General features: G+C 36.5%; 1 protein-coding gene across 1 annotated transcript in view; it reads right to left on the bottom strand.

Annotated features, from left to right (window-relative positions):
• The window catches only part of LOC122803302, an 88,891-nt gene extending 69,527 nt beyond the window's left edge, over positions 1 to 19,364 (bottom strand). The window contains exon 1 of the mRNA XM_044072871.1: positions 19,054 to 19,364. Coding sequence (XP_043928806.1) covers positions 19,054 to 19,120 — 67 coding nt within the window. The 5' untranslated portion in view covers positions 19,121 to 19,364. The remainder of the gene's footprint in view (positions 1 to 19,053) is intronic.
• Between the last annotated feature and the right edge of the window lie 211 nt (positions 19,365 to 19,575).

Here is a 19,575-nt window from a genome sequence, read left to right on the forward strand (position 1 = left end):
TAAATCATTCAGGATTACAGACAGTCAATAGTACCAGACAGTAGAGTTTCATACTTCTTATTGTCCAAAAAATGTGTGTTGATGCAAAACAGGTTATTTTATTAACTTTTTAAGTGCATTAGAGTAATGTTTAAAATATATTCCTGTTAAGCCAACGGACCTGCCTCTGTGCCCACCTCCGTTAAGCAGTTTATCAACCCTAACTGCACACCTCTACCTGCTCCCAACCTATGTAACTTTCTTTAACTTTCTAGACCTTGCCTCACATTAACTTCTAGACCTTGCCTCACATTAACTTCTAGACCTTGTCTCACATTAACTTCTAGACCTTGTCTCACATTAACTTCTAGACCTTGCCTCACATTAACTTCTAGACCTTGTCTCACATTAACTTCTAGACCTTGCCTCACATTAACTTCTAGACCTTGTCTCACATTAACTTCTAGACCTTGTCTCACATTAACTTCTAGACCTTGCCTCACATTAACTTCTAGACCTTGTCTCACATTAACTTCTAGACCTTGCCTCACATTAACTTCTAGACCTTGTCTCACATTAACTTCTAGACCTTGCCTCACATTAACTTCTAGACCTTGCCTCACATTAACTTCTAGACCTTGTCTCACATTAACTTCTAGGCCTTGTCTCACATTAACTTCTAGACCTTGCCTCACATTAACTTCTAGACCTTGCCTCACATTAACTTCTAGACCTTGCCTCACATTAACTTCTAGACCTTGTCTCACATTAACTTCTAGACCTTGCCTCACATTAACTTCTAGACCTTGCCTCACATTAACTTCTAGACCTTGTCTCACATTAACTTCTCTATCCTAAGCACATTACATACATTCTTATCTGCATAATGTAAGATTTTACGTCTGGTGACAAAACTATTGTTAGCCCTTCTGAAAGATGTACGATTCTAAATCTGACAGACATAGTGATTAGTTACTGTAGTAAATCCTTGTTTGTTATGTATATGTTGCTTTGAATTATTTTCTGTAAACCAGTTGTTGATTGTTTACTTATTTTTTGTAAATGATAATCTGTAGAACACGTGGAGCTTTTCTCCCCAGGTCTCCACTGAAAAAGGGGTACTTAGCTCAGTTGGACAATCCCGGTCAACAAATGTAAAATAAATAAATAAAATAAATACATTTTGAGACTTATTCTAACATTATTTTTGGCTTTGTCCTGAATTCTTGAGCAAAGAAGTTGAGAGTTACAGTGTCTGGTGTCCTGCCAATATTTATATAACTGTTTGAAAGAGAAAACCATCCCAGAAGGCGAGTGGGATCAATTCTTAAAATCCCATGGAAGCAATGAGATCAGCCACTCAGGACTGCCGATTTCTAGAGCTTACCTTGCTTGTGTCCATCCACTGATTACTGGGTTTACCTAACAGGTTGATATCACAACCCTGTTTAAGGTAAAGCACATAACCGAGGAATGAACAATTTGTTTTCATAATTTTCCCCCAGCCAGCAGCATGATTAATATCCCCCACCCCACAGCTGCAGCTATTGCAGTTGCCTCAGGCCAGATTTGAAGTTAGTTTTAGGGGCGAGAATGCCCACCAACAGGATTTCACTAAGTCAAGGGCACTATGTCAGGGGGTAAAACGTAATGAAATTATAAAGTTTGCTTCTTGACAAAAACACTGTCACTATAACCAGAGATATCTTTGAATTTTAAAGGAATTCCATCAACTGGTTACAAAAGAATGAAAAGTTTGAGAACGCTGGGTCCACGGATTCCTGAGATGCAAAAAATACACCAACGGGAACCAAGCCATAAACAATTTGGTTATAAAAATGCACACCAACCACCAAGTTGGCTTTAAAATCTTCTTTTAATACTCCTTGTTAAGCACTTTCACCCACAAGGATGTGGGCTTCATCAGAACATCTCAATGCAAAACTGTTGCAGGGAAGACTGAAAGAAATTTCAAAAAACATATTTGTGCTCACCTATATAGTATCAAGAGAAAGGATGTAAACAATGCCCTATATAGACACATAGAGAAGTATGGGGAAGGGCATTGTTTTAAATTTGCCATTTTGGAAAATATTGTTTCAGACCCCAGAGGGGGTAATATTAAGGCCATTTTGGCTTACAAAGAATTATGGTGGCAATTATTCACTGATGCCTCAACCTCACCGGGGCTTAATGATTATACAACTATCAAACCTTTATTAACCATCAAGTAAGTTTTGTAACATCAATTATTGAACACAAACACAACTCTGTCAATGACACATAAAATAAGTTTAAAGGACAGTTGCTGTCATACAATTATTCTTGTCATACAGCCATAGTAAGGTTGTTACTCTATTGCATTTTCTATTATTTTTCAATTTTAATTTTAATATTTGTTATGATTATTATAGGGGAGTAAAGTATCATTGTGTGTGAGAAAAACTAGAATGTTAACATAATGTATCAGTTAGTAATTATTTGAGTGTAATGTTGTTGTTGTGTCTTTCGGCTTTTCCCGGTTAGGGGTTGCCACAGCGGAACTCCGGTCTGCTAATGATTGGCAGTAGATTTTTACATGCCGAGTTGTCAGCTCTGACGCACAACCTTCAACAAAGGTATGCCCATTCACACATGTCTCCATGCAGAAGACGCTCTAGCTGAGAATTGAACCGGACAGCATCTTACTGTGAGGCGACAACGCTACCGCAGCACCACCACCGCAGTAATTATTTGAGTGTAGTATTGGTAGTAATTCATTTCTATCAGTTTTAAATGTTTGCACATAATTTTACACTTTTATATTTTAATGGTCATAGAGGATGTTCATTTGGAACAATGAATTGCATATATGTATTTGAAATAATATTTTAATGACCTGCATGAATCATTTTCTGTACGGAAATTTTGGTGCACTTGTCACTTTAAAAATATCTTGAATTGGCGCCAAAAGCAGTATTTAAACTGAAACAGTTTTGCATTGAGATGTTATGATGAAGTCCACATCCTTGTGGGTGAAAGCTCTTAACAAGGAGTATTAAAAGAAGATTTTAAAGCCAACTTGGTGGTTGGTGTGCATTTTTATAGCCAAATTGTTTATGGTTTGGATCCCGTTGGTGGTTTTTTTGCATCTCAGGAATCCGTGGACCCAGCGTTCTCAAACTTTTCATGAATTTTAAAGGAGAAGTAACAATCCATAGATTTAATACCCAAGTGTTTTTTATTTCCCTCCTGGTTTATTAAGTACACAGGATTGCTGTACTAGCTTTTGTTGGCTTGACAAACATGTAACAGAATATCAAAATAAAATAATTTGCTGTGGTTGGGGGTCCTTCAGGAATAGGTGACCCCAGCGATGGCAGGGTTTGCTAGTGTCTAAAACCATCTAAGTAAACATTACAGTAATGTTGGGAATTAGTAAAAATAATATGGATTTGAGGTTGTGACCGCAGACATTTGGCAGATGGGCTCCAGGGATGAAGACAGATATTAATTGCAAAATTAGAAATGCAGTCATCTGTCCATTTTTTTTCTATTTTAATCTCTCAAAAGTAAAAAGTTCTTGGCATTTATTGGATATAAACAGTGCCTTTGTGGCTTCATCCCTTCAGTGACCTGCTGACTCAACATGTGATTTGAACTATAACTGTATGTTGTATATTAGTTGTGTGTAGCAGTATACAGAGACGCAGTAGAAAATACTGGATTATAAATAAATAAAGGCTTATAAAAGTTGTTAGGGATTCCAAGATGTATGCTTTGTTGATCCTTGGAATGGTCTCATTTTCATTTTGATAACTGGATATTATGTTATATGACGAAGTAATTAGATCCTTCTTCATTTCATCTATAATGAATAATAGTATAACTAGAAAAGAATAAAGGAAAAAAACTTGTGTAATGTAATCTTTCCTCTGCAGTGTGCCATGCCAATTTTGGCTTGATTGTTAACTTTCCTCAGTCATACATCAGTGCTATGTCTGTGTGATACTGGATTTGTGGAATTCTTTCATCCAGCAATCGTGACATCTGACTCCCAAGGGTCATTTATAGTAACTGCTTCCTGCCTTACATCATGTGCCTCAGTTTGTACCCTTGTTCTGAGAGAGTAGTATATAAACACAATGCCAGAAATGAAAGAAAATCCATACAGTTATGCACTTACATATGCTTACACAATTCGAGGCAGTGATGAGTGTATAATTACAACAGTGAAGTATATTTATATGTTCATTTGTTTTCTGTTTTATTTTAAGCTACTGCTTACAGCCTCACCTTCTGTTGTAAACCTGTCATGTATAATTACAGATTACACAGATGAAAAGGGATCACAAAGCATATTTTTCATTTTATTTTATTTTTCAGACTTTACCAGTAATATTTGAACATTCCTGGTTATTTCAAATGTTTCAAGACATCATTAGTATAAACAACAACAATGTATGAGAAAGGAAGATGGAATAAAATTAAACAGATGGTCATAAACCGCTGCCACCCAATTACGTATTATGTATCTAAATATGAACCAGTGACCATGAAAGAAAAGGTCATATATTCAACAGCTGCAATATAATATAGCCTGCTGATCCTGGAATAAGCATAAGAGCACAGACATGGTCTACATTCACATTCTGTATTGAAGAGCGGTCGTAACAGCGAATATTAAGCATTAGGTGTCCTTCAACCAATGGCTCCAAGACAGGTACAAAGATACAGATCTGAAACATTCAGGGGCCTTTTCCAATGAGAACAAACCTTTATCAATCTGTAGAATAAAAACACTATGCGCATAAAAAAAGGTCTCCCAAATGCTGGCACTAGTACACAGATTACACTCCGTCAGTGTCTTCATGACTGAATAGTCCACAGTTGTGAAATTACTGCATGTATTAACGCATAAGGTAGAACTGAGCAAGCAGGCTTGCTTCCTGAAAAGCTGAGCCCAGTAACAGTGAAAGCAAGACAGCACCCAGATACAAACCACATCTCTAGTAACTCACAAAAGTTTAAAGCATTCTAATAGATAAAAATATCTAAAAAGTGTGGATGTCAAAGTTGGTGAATAAATTATGGAATAAGGAAGCAACAGAGGAGCTGTCTGCAACAGTGTTCACTTACAGCAAACCAAATTAGGGACAGATTTTAAAGATTTCTGTTATATAATGGGAAAGTTGCATGAATAACATTTTTGTGCATTTTCTGAAACTCAGATATTTGTTATTTAATGACCGCAGTCCTCAGCAATTTACCAGAATACTGTAAGTTTTATGAGGAGCCAATCAAAACTATTATGCATAATCAGGGACAACTGACAGCTGCTCACAGTTCTATCTGGTTTCCTGCCAGAAATTAAAATAAAATGAACAGATTCAGCTCAAAGAAACTTCATGCTGGTTTCTTTCACTTGAGTCTGTTTACATTTCCATTCTTCTGGCTCTGAATGTATTCACTGGAGCTGTTTCTTTTATCTACAGAAATTAAAACAAAATATGTACCTGAAAGACAAAAACATGCTTGTAGACTGGCACATTTACAGCTCCTGAACATTACTAGTCATGTGATTGCTGGAAAAGCATTGCAGTCAGTTGCTATCACAAGTGTTTTCTTTGCACAGTAATAGGCTATGGGTTGGCTACCCATGTCCTATTACCAATTTGCAGTGCGAAAACTGTATTTTCTTTATTTATTTATTTTTTTCACTGCAAAACCAGGAGCCCAAGGCAGCGAAGGCACAATTGACAATTTCATTTATAGGTTCATAGGTGATTACTAGGCTAATGACACAAGAGCCTTTATAAGCCTAGCCAATTATGCCCAGGATATGACAATATTATATCTTAATTCCCCAGATATGGGATGGGGTAGTATCAGAGTAGTGGATTGTTAGGTGCTGGAGCCCTGAGTAATTTTACAGACTACACTACCTCTGTCCACAAGGGATATGTCCCCGGGAGTGAATTTACAGTTTCCCACCCATTTATCTAAATTATTTTTGAAGAGAGTGAGGGACATGCTTTGTTTTATTAAGTTGGGATGTTTATTCCATAGAAAAGGTAGCCTTTTGGATACAAATCTGTCTCTTCAGCAAATTCTGTCACAAATAAGGTTTAGATCCATGGAATGTGTAACCCTCATACAATTTTTCTTGCATATATGTAACATTTTCATCAGGGCTGCATTAGAGAATGGCTTGTAGGTCAGGCATAAGTCATGTCTCAATAAACGAAATGAGACTGAGTAAAGGGATAGAGCCTTAAGTCGGTCCGCATAAGACACATATCTTACGCCTTGTATTTATTTAGTGATAAACTTCTGGGGCCACTATAATTGGTAAAAGTGCCTGGTTATGTACATGCAGAGTGTGTGTGAGGGGTGAGTGGTTCTGACACTCTTGTTCAGCACAAATAGCACAGTCAAGCTTCTTAGTACGTCTGTGACACATTCTCTAAACACAACAACCAACAATACAAGACAGCACTCCTTCCTGCAAATAATTTATTCATGTTCACAATTCACATACCGGTTTCGGCTGCATAAGCCTTTATCAACACTGATTCTCAAATCAATTGTGATATAATGCAGATGCATTTACAGTACTTAGTGTTAGTTGTTCCATCTTTTGTCTCTTTCTTTCTTTCTTTCTTTCTTTCTTTCTTTCTTTCTTTCTCTTTTTCTGGTAACGTCAAAAGCATTAATTTGTCCCAAATATTCTTCCATTTTAAAACTGTGTCTATATTCATTCATTTTACTGTTCTGGACTTCCTGCACAATCCAACAAACACTCAAGCATTTATTTTTTTGCAATGATTTTGAAATAATTGGCATTTTGCATCAGTACACATTCTTAACTATAGTCTGCATTGCTCTGTAACATTCTCATTCCTTTTCATATCTTTGAGTCGCCACTATTAATAAAATCTGTATTTCCATTAATAAATGAAAATGGCTCTGCTTGCTTTTGCACAATAAAGTTGGATTTCCTTTGAAACACTGATTGCCCTTTTCTTAAGCACTGGTAAAACACTTGAGACACTTCCATACAAACCCACATTCAGTAATATTCAAAAATTGCTTAGTTTTGTTTATCCATTCATTTTGTTCTAGAAAATTCAGTGTAGTCATTTCTACATTCATTCATTAATCAGCTCCTTTTAAATGAGGTCACCGTTGTATATCACCACTCATTTGTTTGCTTTAACTGCCATAATATCATGCACATTGTTTAATAGTATTACTTTCTTGTAGCTTTATTGTATTCTGATCAGTAACATCATTTAACAGGTAAGCATTGCTTTCTAGTACACACACACGCAGTGTATAGTAATTGCTGCAACATTTCACCATTCATATTTTTCTTTACTTTCAATTTTTAAAAACTAAATGAAAACGCCAGCCAAGCTGGAACTTCCAATGAGTGACCTCTCAAACCTCTTGAATCAGAGGCATATGAGATATATGTAAATGACCCTTTTGAACACCAGGTGTTTCAGCTAATTGGCGATTCTGAATGCCCATGACTTGTTTCATTGTTTTAATGGACAATTTCAGGACAAAAAAGCCAAACCCCACTAGCTGTGGATATATCCATATTTCGGCCTTGTTATGACCTCATCAGCACATCACAAGCAGAGTGTTTGACTAAGCAGTGGTGCAGCAGTTAGTATTGCCGCCTCACAGCAAGAGGTTCTCCGGTTCGATCCTCGGCTGGAGTGCCTTCTGTGTGGAGTCTGCATGTCCTCCCTGTGGTCATGTGGGTTTTCTCCAGGTGCTCCGGTTTCCTCCCACATCCCAAAGATATGCTGTAGGTGGATTGGACACTCTAAATTGGCCCTAGGCGTGAGTGCGTGTGTGTGTGTACCTTCTGTGGAAGGTTGGGCGCCGGGCTGGCAACTCTCCACCATAAAACTCCACTGCCAATCATGAGCGGACAGGTGATCTGCTGTGGTGACCCCTAAACAGGAACATCTGAAAGAAGAAGAATAACAATGCAGCATAGCCAAAACTACTTAGCATCATATGAAAGCTGGATAAGCAAAAATGCTGTTAATAGCATGTGCAGATTGAGGAGTTACTAAGGTATTTGAGCTGTCAATGAATCTCTGTTTGTTCGGTTTATTAGGACAGAAAATCCAGCTTATGATTTGGAATATAGTCAATGCTAATATTGTAAAAGCAGGCATGCAATGAACAGTTTTGCTACTTTTATTCCTTTAGTAGCACTTATTGTTCCAGAGATAAGGATATTTGTTTCTGCTATAACTCTATTTTTTGTCAAAAAGCTCAGATGCAACCACAGTAAGCCAGAGTGCAACCTTCCAGAGATGCAGAGGAAGGAATGAGTTATTCAAGATACGATTTTCAGCCCAAACTAACATTTTTTAAGACATGGATTGAATTCTACACAACTGTATACCTGCCTTTACTGATATCACCAACCTCCTTTTTAACAAAGTACATTAAGGACTCTTAACCTGGACTATGTTTGTTTATCTCAGAAAACATTTTGACCTAGTGAACCTCTTCCTGCTACATTTTCCCCTCTTCAGCATTTGTTTCTCTAATTAAACCATTTAATGGTTTAAAAATCAAAAGTAAGATAGCCCCATCCTTCTCCTCTTTGGTGACACTTTCTTCCGCACAGCCACCCAGTCAAAGGATATTGCACATGGGTCCATTGTGAGTCCTATTCTTTCTTTTCCTTCCAAGTAACAAGCTTCCTGCCAATCTCCATTGTCTCAAAATGACTGTTTATGCAGATGACCTCCTTATTCTAATTCAAGACTTCTTACTCTTGCATTGTTTCACCGGTCATACATTTATTGAAAATATGTAAAAAATGAAATCCATAGACTTTGAAATTCCTCAACACATTTCTTCAACTCCATCTCAAACATTCTGACACCCTTCCTGGGTAACTATATAAATTTAACTTGACACAATAATTAGTGTTTCTCCTTGACCTCCCATCCTTTCACCACCACATAGAAACTACAATCTACAAAGTTCTAACCTGACTGAAACTTGCTTAAAAACAAAACCTCTCCCATTGTGATAACCAGCAAATCTATAGATAATGATGTCATCAACCCCATACTTGAATATGCCCTCTCATTAATCTCAGAAGGAAACTAACGCAATTTTTTTCATTATAAGAATAACCAAATTATGCTTGTCATTTCATCAGTCTAACACGGGCACACATCACTGTATCTGCATTCCACAAATACACTTTAATTTATAGAAGGATTCTCCTTTCTTGTCACTGCATCCTAGACTTTTGCCCTCTGTTTATTCCTAAATGATCTGTTGCAACTCACCCTTACTTATTAAGACTCTCATTTGCACTGTCTTCTACTGAGAGACCTTTAAATTTGATGCATCCATGTAGAACTTACTATCACCAGATATCAAAAAATATTTCCGAAATCTTTGTCTTTAGGAATGCCCTCCTAAAACACCAAATTCCATCCAGGGCAATTGCTTCTGAGTTCTCCTGTAATGCTATTTCCTCGTTTTCTAGCCTTACCCACTATCTTATGTACTTTCTCAATAACCACTCAGCTATCATTGGTGTGTTAATGCAGTCTGCATGTCTTGCTTACAGTATGTAATTGCAACTCAACCATTGTTGCAATTTACTAGTTTTGTATGTTTGTAAACTTGATTTATCTCCCTGTATTAGTTTTGCCCCAGGTCATAGTGAGATAGGATCATTGGATAAACCCACCTACTCAGTAAACAGAGAGATAGATAGATAGATAGATAGATAGATAGATAGATAGATAGATAGATAGATAGAGAGATAGACAGGCAGATGGGCAGATGGAGAGAGAGAGAGAGAGAGAGAGAGAGAGAGAGAAGGGATTGGGTAAACTATATTATAAGGGCTAAGCTGGGATTGGGTCTATATTATTTCAGCAAAAGCTTAAAATAGCGAACGCTGTTTAATTGACCCAATAAAGTCGAAATCCCTAAATCCTGAACACACGGAACAGCGAAAAAAAATCACTGCTCCATAAAAAAAAGAAAAAAAAAATCCAAACACAAAATAAAGTGCCCCCCCCCCCCACAACCCCCTACTTAAATATACCAACTCCGGGATCGCACTACAGTGGAAGAAATGGCAAAGCCCCGAACACAGCCCAGTGATTTTTTTCCTGAGAAAAAATCGCTGTTCCGTGTGTTCGGGATTTTAGTATTTTGACTTTATTGGGTCAATTAAACAGTGTTCACTATTTTAAGCGTTCGCTGAAATAATATAGACCCCTGGGATTTTAGTGCAATGCTAGCGAAATTGCAGTAAGCAAACACTCTCAGAACTGTAAGGGAATCTCTCTCAGTCAGAAAAAAGTAAAATAAAACACTTTGAGAGGTTTTAAGATTCAAAAAGAGTACCTCAAGACACCACCTCCATGAGTTTGCTTAAACAGAAAGTGTGCCTTACTTATGGCTATTTAAAAACAGAAACAAAAAGTAGATTAACAAGCGAGAAAGACTGAGCTCTGTCAAGGATTCCTGGAAGGTTAGGATACAAATGTTGATCTGAAAAGATGACAGTAAGGTAGCACCCCAAACCTCAGAGGAAATCCCTCATGATTAGATAAAAAACAAAGACAACTTTGTGAGATTTTTCAGTATATATAGTTACCACATCCAGGCACCACCTGTGTGAGATTTCCCAAAGCAGAAAATGCATTTCGGTTTTGACTGCATAAGCACAGAAAGAGAATGTGAAGCATCCAATGACAGATGAGCTAAGCAGCACTAGTGTTACCTGTTGTACTGGGAAATAAGGGCTGAACTAAGAAAAAAGTGGGAGTATACACCAAGAATTCCAAATAATCTCTCAGTATTAATTAAAATCAAATAAAATACCTAGAGAGAACTTTCAGATTCATAAATAGTGTTTCAGGGGAGTGTCTGCACGAGTCTGTCTAAATGGAAGCTGCTGTTTTTTTTTCTTTGCAGCTGATTAAATACACAAATAGGAAGTGGAGTACCGACCGAGTGCAAGCAGGATATGTTTTGTCATAATTTTGTACATGGCCGAGCTGCTAATGATAAGCTGACAAGGCAAGAGTAAGCAAATGCCCTAAAATCATACAGAAATTTGATACAGTAAGTTACAGATCAAATAAAAAAGAAAGATGTCTGTGACACCATGCTGCGAAGAAATAAATCATTAATTATAACCAAGGTATCCTGGGTTTGATAGTTTACTGAGTTTAGGCACTGCAAGAATCACAGCTGAGCTTCTTAATGGTCTTCTTTGGCTGTAAGCTTAGAAAGAACCTATGTACCTGTAAACCTGTTATGGGCTGAGAAGGCCATGTTGCAGAAGAAGCCAAGATAGTCTGTCCCTGTATGAGAACATGCAGGACATTCCACAGGCAACAGTGTTCAGCAGTGTCTCCATGCACAATGGAAGGAGAATTAGGACTATTCCAGCCTGATTCACAAATAGGACACACCTGATCGACATCTATAAGGAGAACAAATGGGTTGATAGGGCTCTTACCCAGTCTGGGAATAAATGGGCAGTAGGGTTCTCATCCAGTCTGTGGAACACATATCTGCCTCTTGCCTTGCAAGGGCAGAGAAAGGACTGATTGTTTGCAAGTAAAAGAGCAATATGTCTGATGAAGCAGATGGGTAGGTTTAAAAAAAAAACAACTAAATAGACACTTTCACCTGCAGTTACCATCTATGAGTTTTTCTTCCTTATTTTGTTTTTTAGGCTTCAGTAATGTCCTGATCATCAAGTGCATACTGCCAACTCCTTCCTTCTGGGAAGGTGAACTGGTATCAATTTCTTCATTCCCATCTCTTCTCAGTTACAAAACACAAGTCATCTGCTTCTGATTCAGGGCATTATATTTCTGATTCACAGAGTTGGCTTAAACAAAAGATGGCATGTATTTGTTTGTGGTTATTTTAGCAAACAGGAAATGTGTAGACAATGACAGAAGGGCCAAGCCTTCACAGATGTAGCTATAAACAAGCAAGTACACATATAGGACACACACACACACACACACACACACACACACACACACACACACACACACACACACACACACACACACATCGTATCCATGTACACAAATCACACACATTCACACAAATATATACACACATATACACACACGTGTTCATCACATCTATTTACACACACTTCACACACATTCACAGATCATACAAACACGTGCTCATCACATCTATGTACACACACACACACACACACACACACACACACACACACACACACACACACACACACACACACTACACGTGTATAAGGAGATATGCACACACACACACACACACACACACACACACACACACACACACACACACACACACACACACACACACACACATATAAGGAGATATACACATACACACACACTCACACACATTACACGTTTATAAGGAGATATGCACACACACATACACACACACACAAGGAGATACACACATTCATACATGATACACACAAGTGCTCATCATATCTATGTGCACACATCATACATATTCACACATGATACACACACACACACACACACACACACACACACACACACACACACACACACACACACACACACACACACACGCATTATCTGGCTCTGCCACTTGCTTTTCTGCTCTTCTGTCAATTTGTCTGTCCATTTCAGAACCTTTAGCATAACCTTGACCTTAAAAATCACAGAAGAGGAGAAAAAGAGGATAGTGTTATTATTTTAAAAACATAAATTCTTTCAATGCCATACTCTGTACAGTTGGTGAAAAGGAATATTTATGTCAGCTTAATTCAGTTATTTACAAATATATGTATCCTAAAATTATGAAGGAAAACAACCATAGGAAGAGCAAGGCTAAACCTGAGGTTAAAAGTCATATAACACTGATTAAATCCTAGCAGATGAGAGTTATGCCCATGCAGTAAGGCTGTGAGTCTTCCCCTCTCCCTTTGTAATTACATCACTGTTTTGTTTTCTTTTATCTTCTTTCCTTCTGTTCTTTATATTCTAGCATCCATTGGTTCCACACATTACAAGCTCACAGAAACAACACCTCCACAAACCATACTGGTGTTTTAAATTAATAATACTAAAATCATTCCGGCAGATAATGATGCTTCTTCTTACTAACAAGCACCGTACTGTGCTTCAGTATAACTCCTTCATCACTGATGCTTTTGCTGATTTACTTTTCAACTATAAAAATATTGGTCTGTTCAGAAGGTGAATAAGCAAGTACCTCTGTTAAAGGCTTCCATGCACCAGGTGTTTCTCTGAAACCTCTATGGTTTATTATTTCATTGAAGGAGCTCATTACCTGACAAACCAATTTGGTTTAATGAATTTTAGAACCTCAAGAAACTATTACAATCCTATTCTTTGTCATCTGACCGAATACTGCAATATATAGGTAGTTACTAGCCTTGCAGTCCAGGGGACCATTGAGAAGTTTAATCTAAACTCTCAGTTGCCACAAAACACTATCTGGCATATGTTATGAAATGGAATTGTGCTGCACAGAAGACTGATATTTTTTTGAGGAGTCTGTAAATAATATTAATTTATTTTAGTTCTGATACTGCAAAAGGAAATTTGATGAGACACTTTCAGTGAACCTGAAAGAAATCTATTTTGCTGGGGGAGATGTACCACTGTACCCACCACATAGAGTGGGAACCCGCCACACACTCTCCAACTAATGCATACTAACTCCACAGTTGCCCAAAGTGGAGAAATGGGTAAACTCCAGCTTCACTGAAAGCCACTTTCAGCATAATTTTTCTGTGAATATGATTTACATACTCCTCAAGGAACCATCTGTCTTCTGTGCAATGCAAGTCCATTTCATAACATATCATTTTCCTATACAGAATATGATGCCTTTACATATAATGGACTGAATATACCCTTTCATATTCTATGTTTTGCAAGCTACTGCAGTGATATCTGATTTGGGGTGTTGCATATCCAGTAACTTGTTTCTAATTTACGAAATAAAAAATATAAATTGTACTTCCACAAAGTAAATGCTTCCGTGAAAAGAAGAGTAAAAAACAAAATATTCAAAAATAGTTCATTCACGGGAGCAAACCACGGCAGCACATAAAAGTGGCAGTTGATGTGAAATGAAAATAAAATATCCTAAATTGCAGAAAGAGACACTAATTGCGTATGAAAACCAATTCTTTATTAACAAAAATCGGTAGGCGCTTTCACTTCCAGGGCTTCATCAGACCGTAAAGCTTTATAAAAATGGAAACATTTATATACCTCCTCAAAACACTAACAATGACCTCATATCCTGTCATAAATTAGCTAATCAAAGTCTGTTTATAATCATGATTACAAATAATTACACATTAAACTCTGTGATATAAAAAATCCATTGACATAAAAAAATTTTTAAAATAAAAATTTTTTTAAAAATAAAAATAAAAATAAATCACAACCCTGTAATAAAATATTTGAAAATACTTCTAAAAACATTGCTTGCGCCCACCATACACTAATAATAACATATACTCTAATATTTGCACCTACTTATTCACTTTCAGTTTCCTATTGCTCAAGATGGGTTTTAGCGGTATTTTCTCATTTAGTCCTGGGAACTTGTCAGCTCTGCATCTAATAATCCATCTCATCTCAACTTTCTGTATAAGTTCTAATGTCACCACCTCTGATTCCTGGGGTGACTAACTGCAGGACGGAAAACCTAAATTCATGTGTACTATCAGTATTAGTCACATGCCTGGCCAAAGCATTATGTTCTGTCCCTATACGTATATGGTAAATGTGCTCTCTAATTCTTTCCTTCAGTTTTCTATTGGTCTTACCTATATAGAAAACCTCACAGGAAATGCACCTAGCTAAATAAATGACATTGGCAGATTCACAATCCGCTACTGCATTGAGACTAAATACCTGATTTGTAATAGGATGGATAAAGTTATCAATAGTGTCAATAAAAACACATTGATTGCATCTCTGACAAGGTTTCGTCCCTTTACCAAATGTACTGCTCATCTTATTATTCGATAAACAAGGATAACATAACAACTGTTTAAGATTTTTTTTATTTCTAAACAAAAACTTAGGTTCATTCCCTACTATTCCCTTTATAGTGTCATCTACCATCAGGACATCCCAGTGCTTATGTACAATACTACTAATTAACGGAGTGTCCAGTGTATAAAACATTGGCACTTTTACCAATGGAATATCATTAGAAACACTCCGTCCATCACATTCCTGCATACTGATGTCAGAGAAATAGGGACTTGCTCTATTCGCTCTAACCATATCAAAATTCTCTAGGACCTTGTCCACTTCACCTTTATCCATCCTATTACAAATCAGGTATTTAGGTTTTCCGTCCTGCAGTTAGTCACCCCAGGAATCAGAGGTGGTGACATTAGAACTTATACAGAAAGCTGTGAGATGAGATGGATTATTAGATGCAGAGCTGACAAGTTCCCAGGACTAAATGAGAAAATACCGCTAAAACCCATCTTGAGCAATAGGAAACTGAAAGTGAATAAGTAGGTGCAAATATTAGAGTATATGTTATTATTAGTGTATGGTGGGTGCAAGCAATGTTTTTAGAAGTATTTTCAAATATTTTATTACAGGGTTGTGATTTATTTTTATTTTTAAAAATTTTTTTATGTTAAAAAATTTTTTATGTCAACGGATTTTCTTATATCACAGAGTTTAATGTGTAATTATTTGTAATCATGATTATAAACAGACTTTGATTAGCTAATTTATGACAGGATATGAGGTCATTGTTAGTGTTTTGAGGAGGTAGATAAATGTTTGCATTTTTATAAAACTTTACGGTCTGATGAAGCCCCGGAGGTAAAAGCACTTACTGATTTTTGTTAATAAAGGATTGGTTTTCATATGCAATTAGTGTCTCTTTCTGCAATTTAGGATATTTTATTTTCGTTTCACATCAACTGCCGCTTTTATGTGCTGCCGTGGTTTGCTCCCGTGAATGAACTATTTTTTGAATATTTTGTTTTTAATTTAGTTTATTTTTTAACTATATAAATGAAATGGTCCTTCCAGATTTAGGTCACATGATTAAGGGTAAACTTAATATATATGGTTAGTTTAGAGTAGCCATTCAAATAGAATGCTTCTGAGAGGAAACTGTAGCACCTGGAGAAATTTAATTGAATTTATTAACCGGGTAAATTAATTGCTTACCAAGGACCCTTTCAGCCATGACCTGGCCGCAAGGGCAAGGGTTAATGTATGGACTACAGTGCAGCATAATAAGAGGAGAGACCAGGGATGGAATGAATGCAAATCCATTTTTGAATATTAACATGTTTTGTTGGCAGAAAATGACAAGGATGAATAGATGAATAGGAGGCCGTGGCTTTTCCTCAGATGATGAAGGGTTTGTTTTATAAATACACAACATGTTTCATTTCCCTCAAACATCCAAATCAGTTCAAAACTGCCACTAGAGAGTACCTCCAAACTTACTGGACCTGCATCTGTGCTCATCCTCCCTGATCTAGCCCATTAATTCATATGTAATCACCAAAACGTCAAACCGTTTTAGCTTGTAAACCTCTTCAAAGTGTCACTCTTCTTCTCCATCTCTTATCTCCATTTCTAATGTCGCATATCTTATGAAATAACTACATACACTATGAACTCTCTTCACTGTTTATTAAAAATGTTTGTATCAAATAATTTCTCTTATGTATGCTTATTGTGTTTTTTTTATTATTATTTTTATGATAAAATGTATTTCATTGTATGTATACATTGTAACCCACTTACACCGCTAACACTAAAATTGTAAAACTGTGGAGCTTTTCTCCTCAAGCCTCTGCTGAAAAAGGGCTACTTAGCTCAGTCAGACTAATCCAGTCAACAAATGCAAAATAAAATAATAAAAGAAATAAACATCCGTTAATAATTCATTTCCTTTAATAACCAAGTTTATGACAACATTCATTATCTCTGTATAACAGAAAACAAGAAAAGAAGATGATTTTGTTTAGTTGTTCGGCCTTCTGACAGTTACACTGGTCACCAGCCTGTAATGCTCTGTAGACTGTGACACTGTAAGTCAACATTTAAAAGTAGATATGTACCCTACAAAGTCAGGAAGGAAGGCAAAACATCAAGTGTCAAGAAAACAATTTCAGTTCCCTTGGGAAGAAAGGAAAGTGAAAATTAATTCATGCATTAGTAACTTATATTGACATCTGCTATATTTTAATAGCAAGAAGAAAATTCAACTCTTTTATGTTAAGTGCATCTTCTAGCACTAACTTGACCTATTGATTAGCTCATATTCTCTTAATGTTTCTGTAGATATTGAGTAGTATTAAGAAACAATTTTTTTAATCATGTATATAACCCGTAGCCTCATGTATATAATTTCTGATATTTACTGTATGTTGCCTCTTGCCTATTTCATTCCTGAAATCAGTCCAAACAGCAGTGTAATGATCCAATTAAGAACAAGTAAAGATATATAGAATGACAGCTGACAGTGAAATGATATCAGTGTTTCATTTACAATCAAGAACAAAGAAAATGCTGTACATGGCTTCTGCATGTGTAAAGTTTAATGACTGTATCTTCTGCCTTATTCACTGTTATATGACTGTAATCCATTTCAGACAGAACTCTGTCTGTATGGAATCACAACAAACTACAGCAGACATTACTCGCAGGAGTATGTCCACATAGGACTCACCTGCAGGAGCAGTTTCTGGACATAATATGTCAAACATTTGTGCTCCTAAACATACATTTCTAAAAGCAATACTCATAAAAACACACCAATGTGAGCATATTTAGGGAAGCAAGAAACGGAACAGAAGATTCTTCATTTTTCAGAGGAAAATGTCTTCACATCTCCACTGTGTGAGAACTGTGATCCTCATATAATACTAATTTATATTCTCAGCTGTAAGATCACCATGCCACAAAGAAAAGAGAATAAATACTTCTTTTCCATTCTCCACAGTCTGGCTACATTTCTTTCCTGCACAGTACACTATATTCAGAAAAGTGACCTTTTCAAACTGAAGACATAAACTAATTTTGATCTGAACGATTCTGTTAGGATCCTGGTAAACTGGGGTATCTTCAAAGTGCAGGGTCTCAGCAATGCATTATGGATGAGGAAAACGGAAATAGTAGCTGAATACAGCTGACTTTATATATAAATGGTTGAGCTCCTGGACATGAGGTGAACCATGCAGAATAAACATATTACAATGGATCAGACTATAATGCACATCCAGTCAGATTTAGACCATATTTCTTTAAAACTGCAATTGTCTGCAAAATAGTAAACACATTTTACCAGTCTGTGTTTGTATCTAAAAGTTGCAGCAAAATGATCAGCTATACATTAACTATATTTTCGTGAATATGTCTTCAGTTTGTACAAGAGGATGCAATGATAATTTAAATGACCATTTGTTTTTTGTTTTTCTTCCTGTGGTATCATTTATGAAACGTATACGTTATTTGTTTAGAATATATATATATATATATATATATATATATATATATATATATATATATATATATATATAGTGTGTACCTATGTGCAGACATGCATACATACACTATAGATGTGGAAAAATTCATATTACATACATTATACTTATCCAGAGCCATGTGTGTTTGTGCTTGTGTGTGTGTGTGTGTGTGTGTGTGTGTGTGTGTGTGTGTGTGTGTGTGTGTGTGTGTGTGTGTGTACGTATACTTTCATTCTTTATATATCGTTTGCCTTGTTCTCTAAGAACCCCTTTGAGGAGCCGAAGCACACAGTGGCAATGATGACATCAATACAATTATCCGAGAGATCAAAAGAGGTAATTAGTATCTGCTATATACTATCTATAAAAAGAGCAAGCGATCTCTGAATGATCACTTAACTTCTTGGAGATATGTATCAGGGCAGAAATGAGCATATTTATTCTGGCGAAGCCTAAATATCTACATTTCTTACAATATGTTTGTACGCTTTCTTTTTCTAAATGTTAATAATCTGAAGCCCACTTACCAATCAGGACTTGAATTAGGATCCTAAATGCTGTACCCCTTTTGAAAGTAAGTGCGAGTTGATTCATAGTTCCTCTTGTGTATGCTGTCTCACCTCCACGCTCTCTCCAAATCTTTTACTTAAAGTCAGTGTTGTAGCTGCTAAAATGATAAGCCCCTTACATTCTTGCATACTATTGTTACAGCTTCCTGCCTGTTTACAAGAAAATGAAGCTACTGACTGCACTATCAGTCTGCAGATAAAGAGTTACACATTTCACTTTACAGGAAGAAGTTGCAGGGGTCTTGTTGATTTCACATCTGCTTCATCTCTAATGCCACTCATTCAGTAGTGTGAAGCGACACCCACCAATGGCAACATTCAGATATCATTCTACATTTTTCCTTCAGTCCCTGCCACAGATTTGACGGCATGTCAGAAGAATGTCTTCATTAATACTATGAAACATACTGCTAGGCTTTGTTGTGAAGGGCACAGGAGAGGATTTTCATTACTGCTGAATGAGATACTGTCTAACATTAA

Source organism: Protopterus annectens, chromosome 5.part1 (assembly GCF_019279795.1).
Source record: "Protopterus annectens isolate FY-2018-M chromosome 5.part1, PAN1.0, whole genome shotgun sequence".
Taxonomy (NCBI): domain Eukaryota; kingdom Metazoa; phylum Chordata; order Ceratodontiformes; family Protopteridae; genus Protopterus; species Protopterus annectens.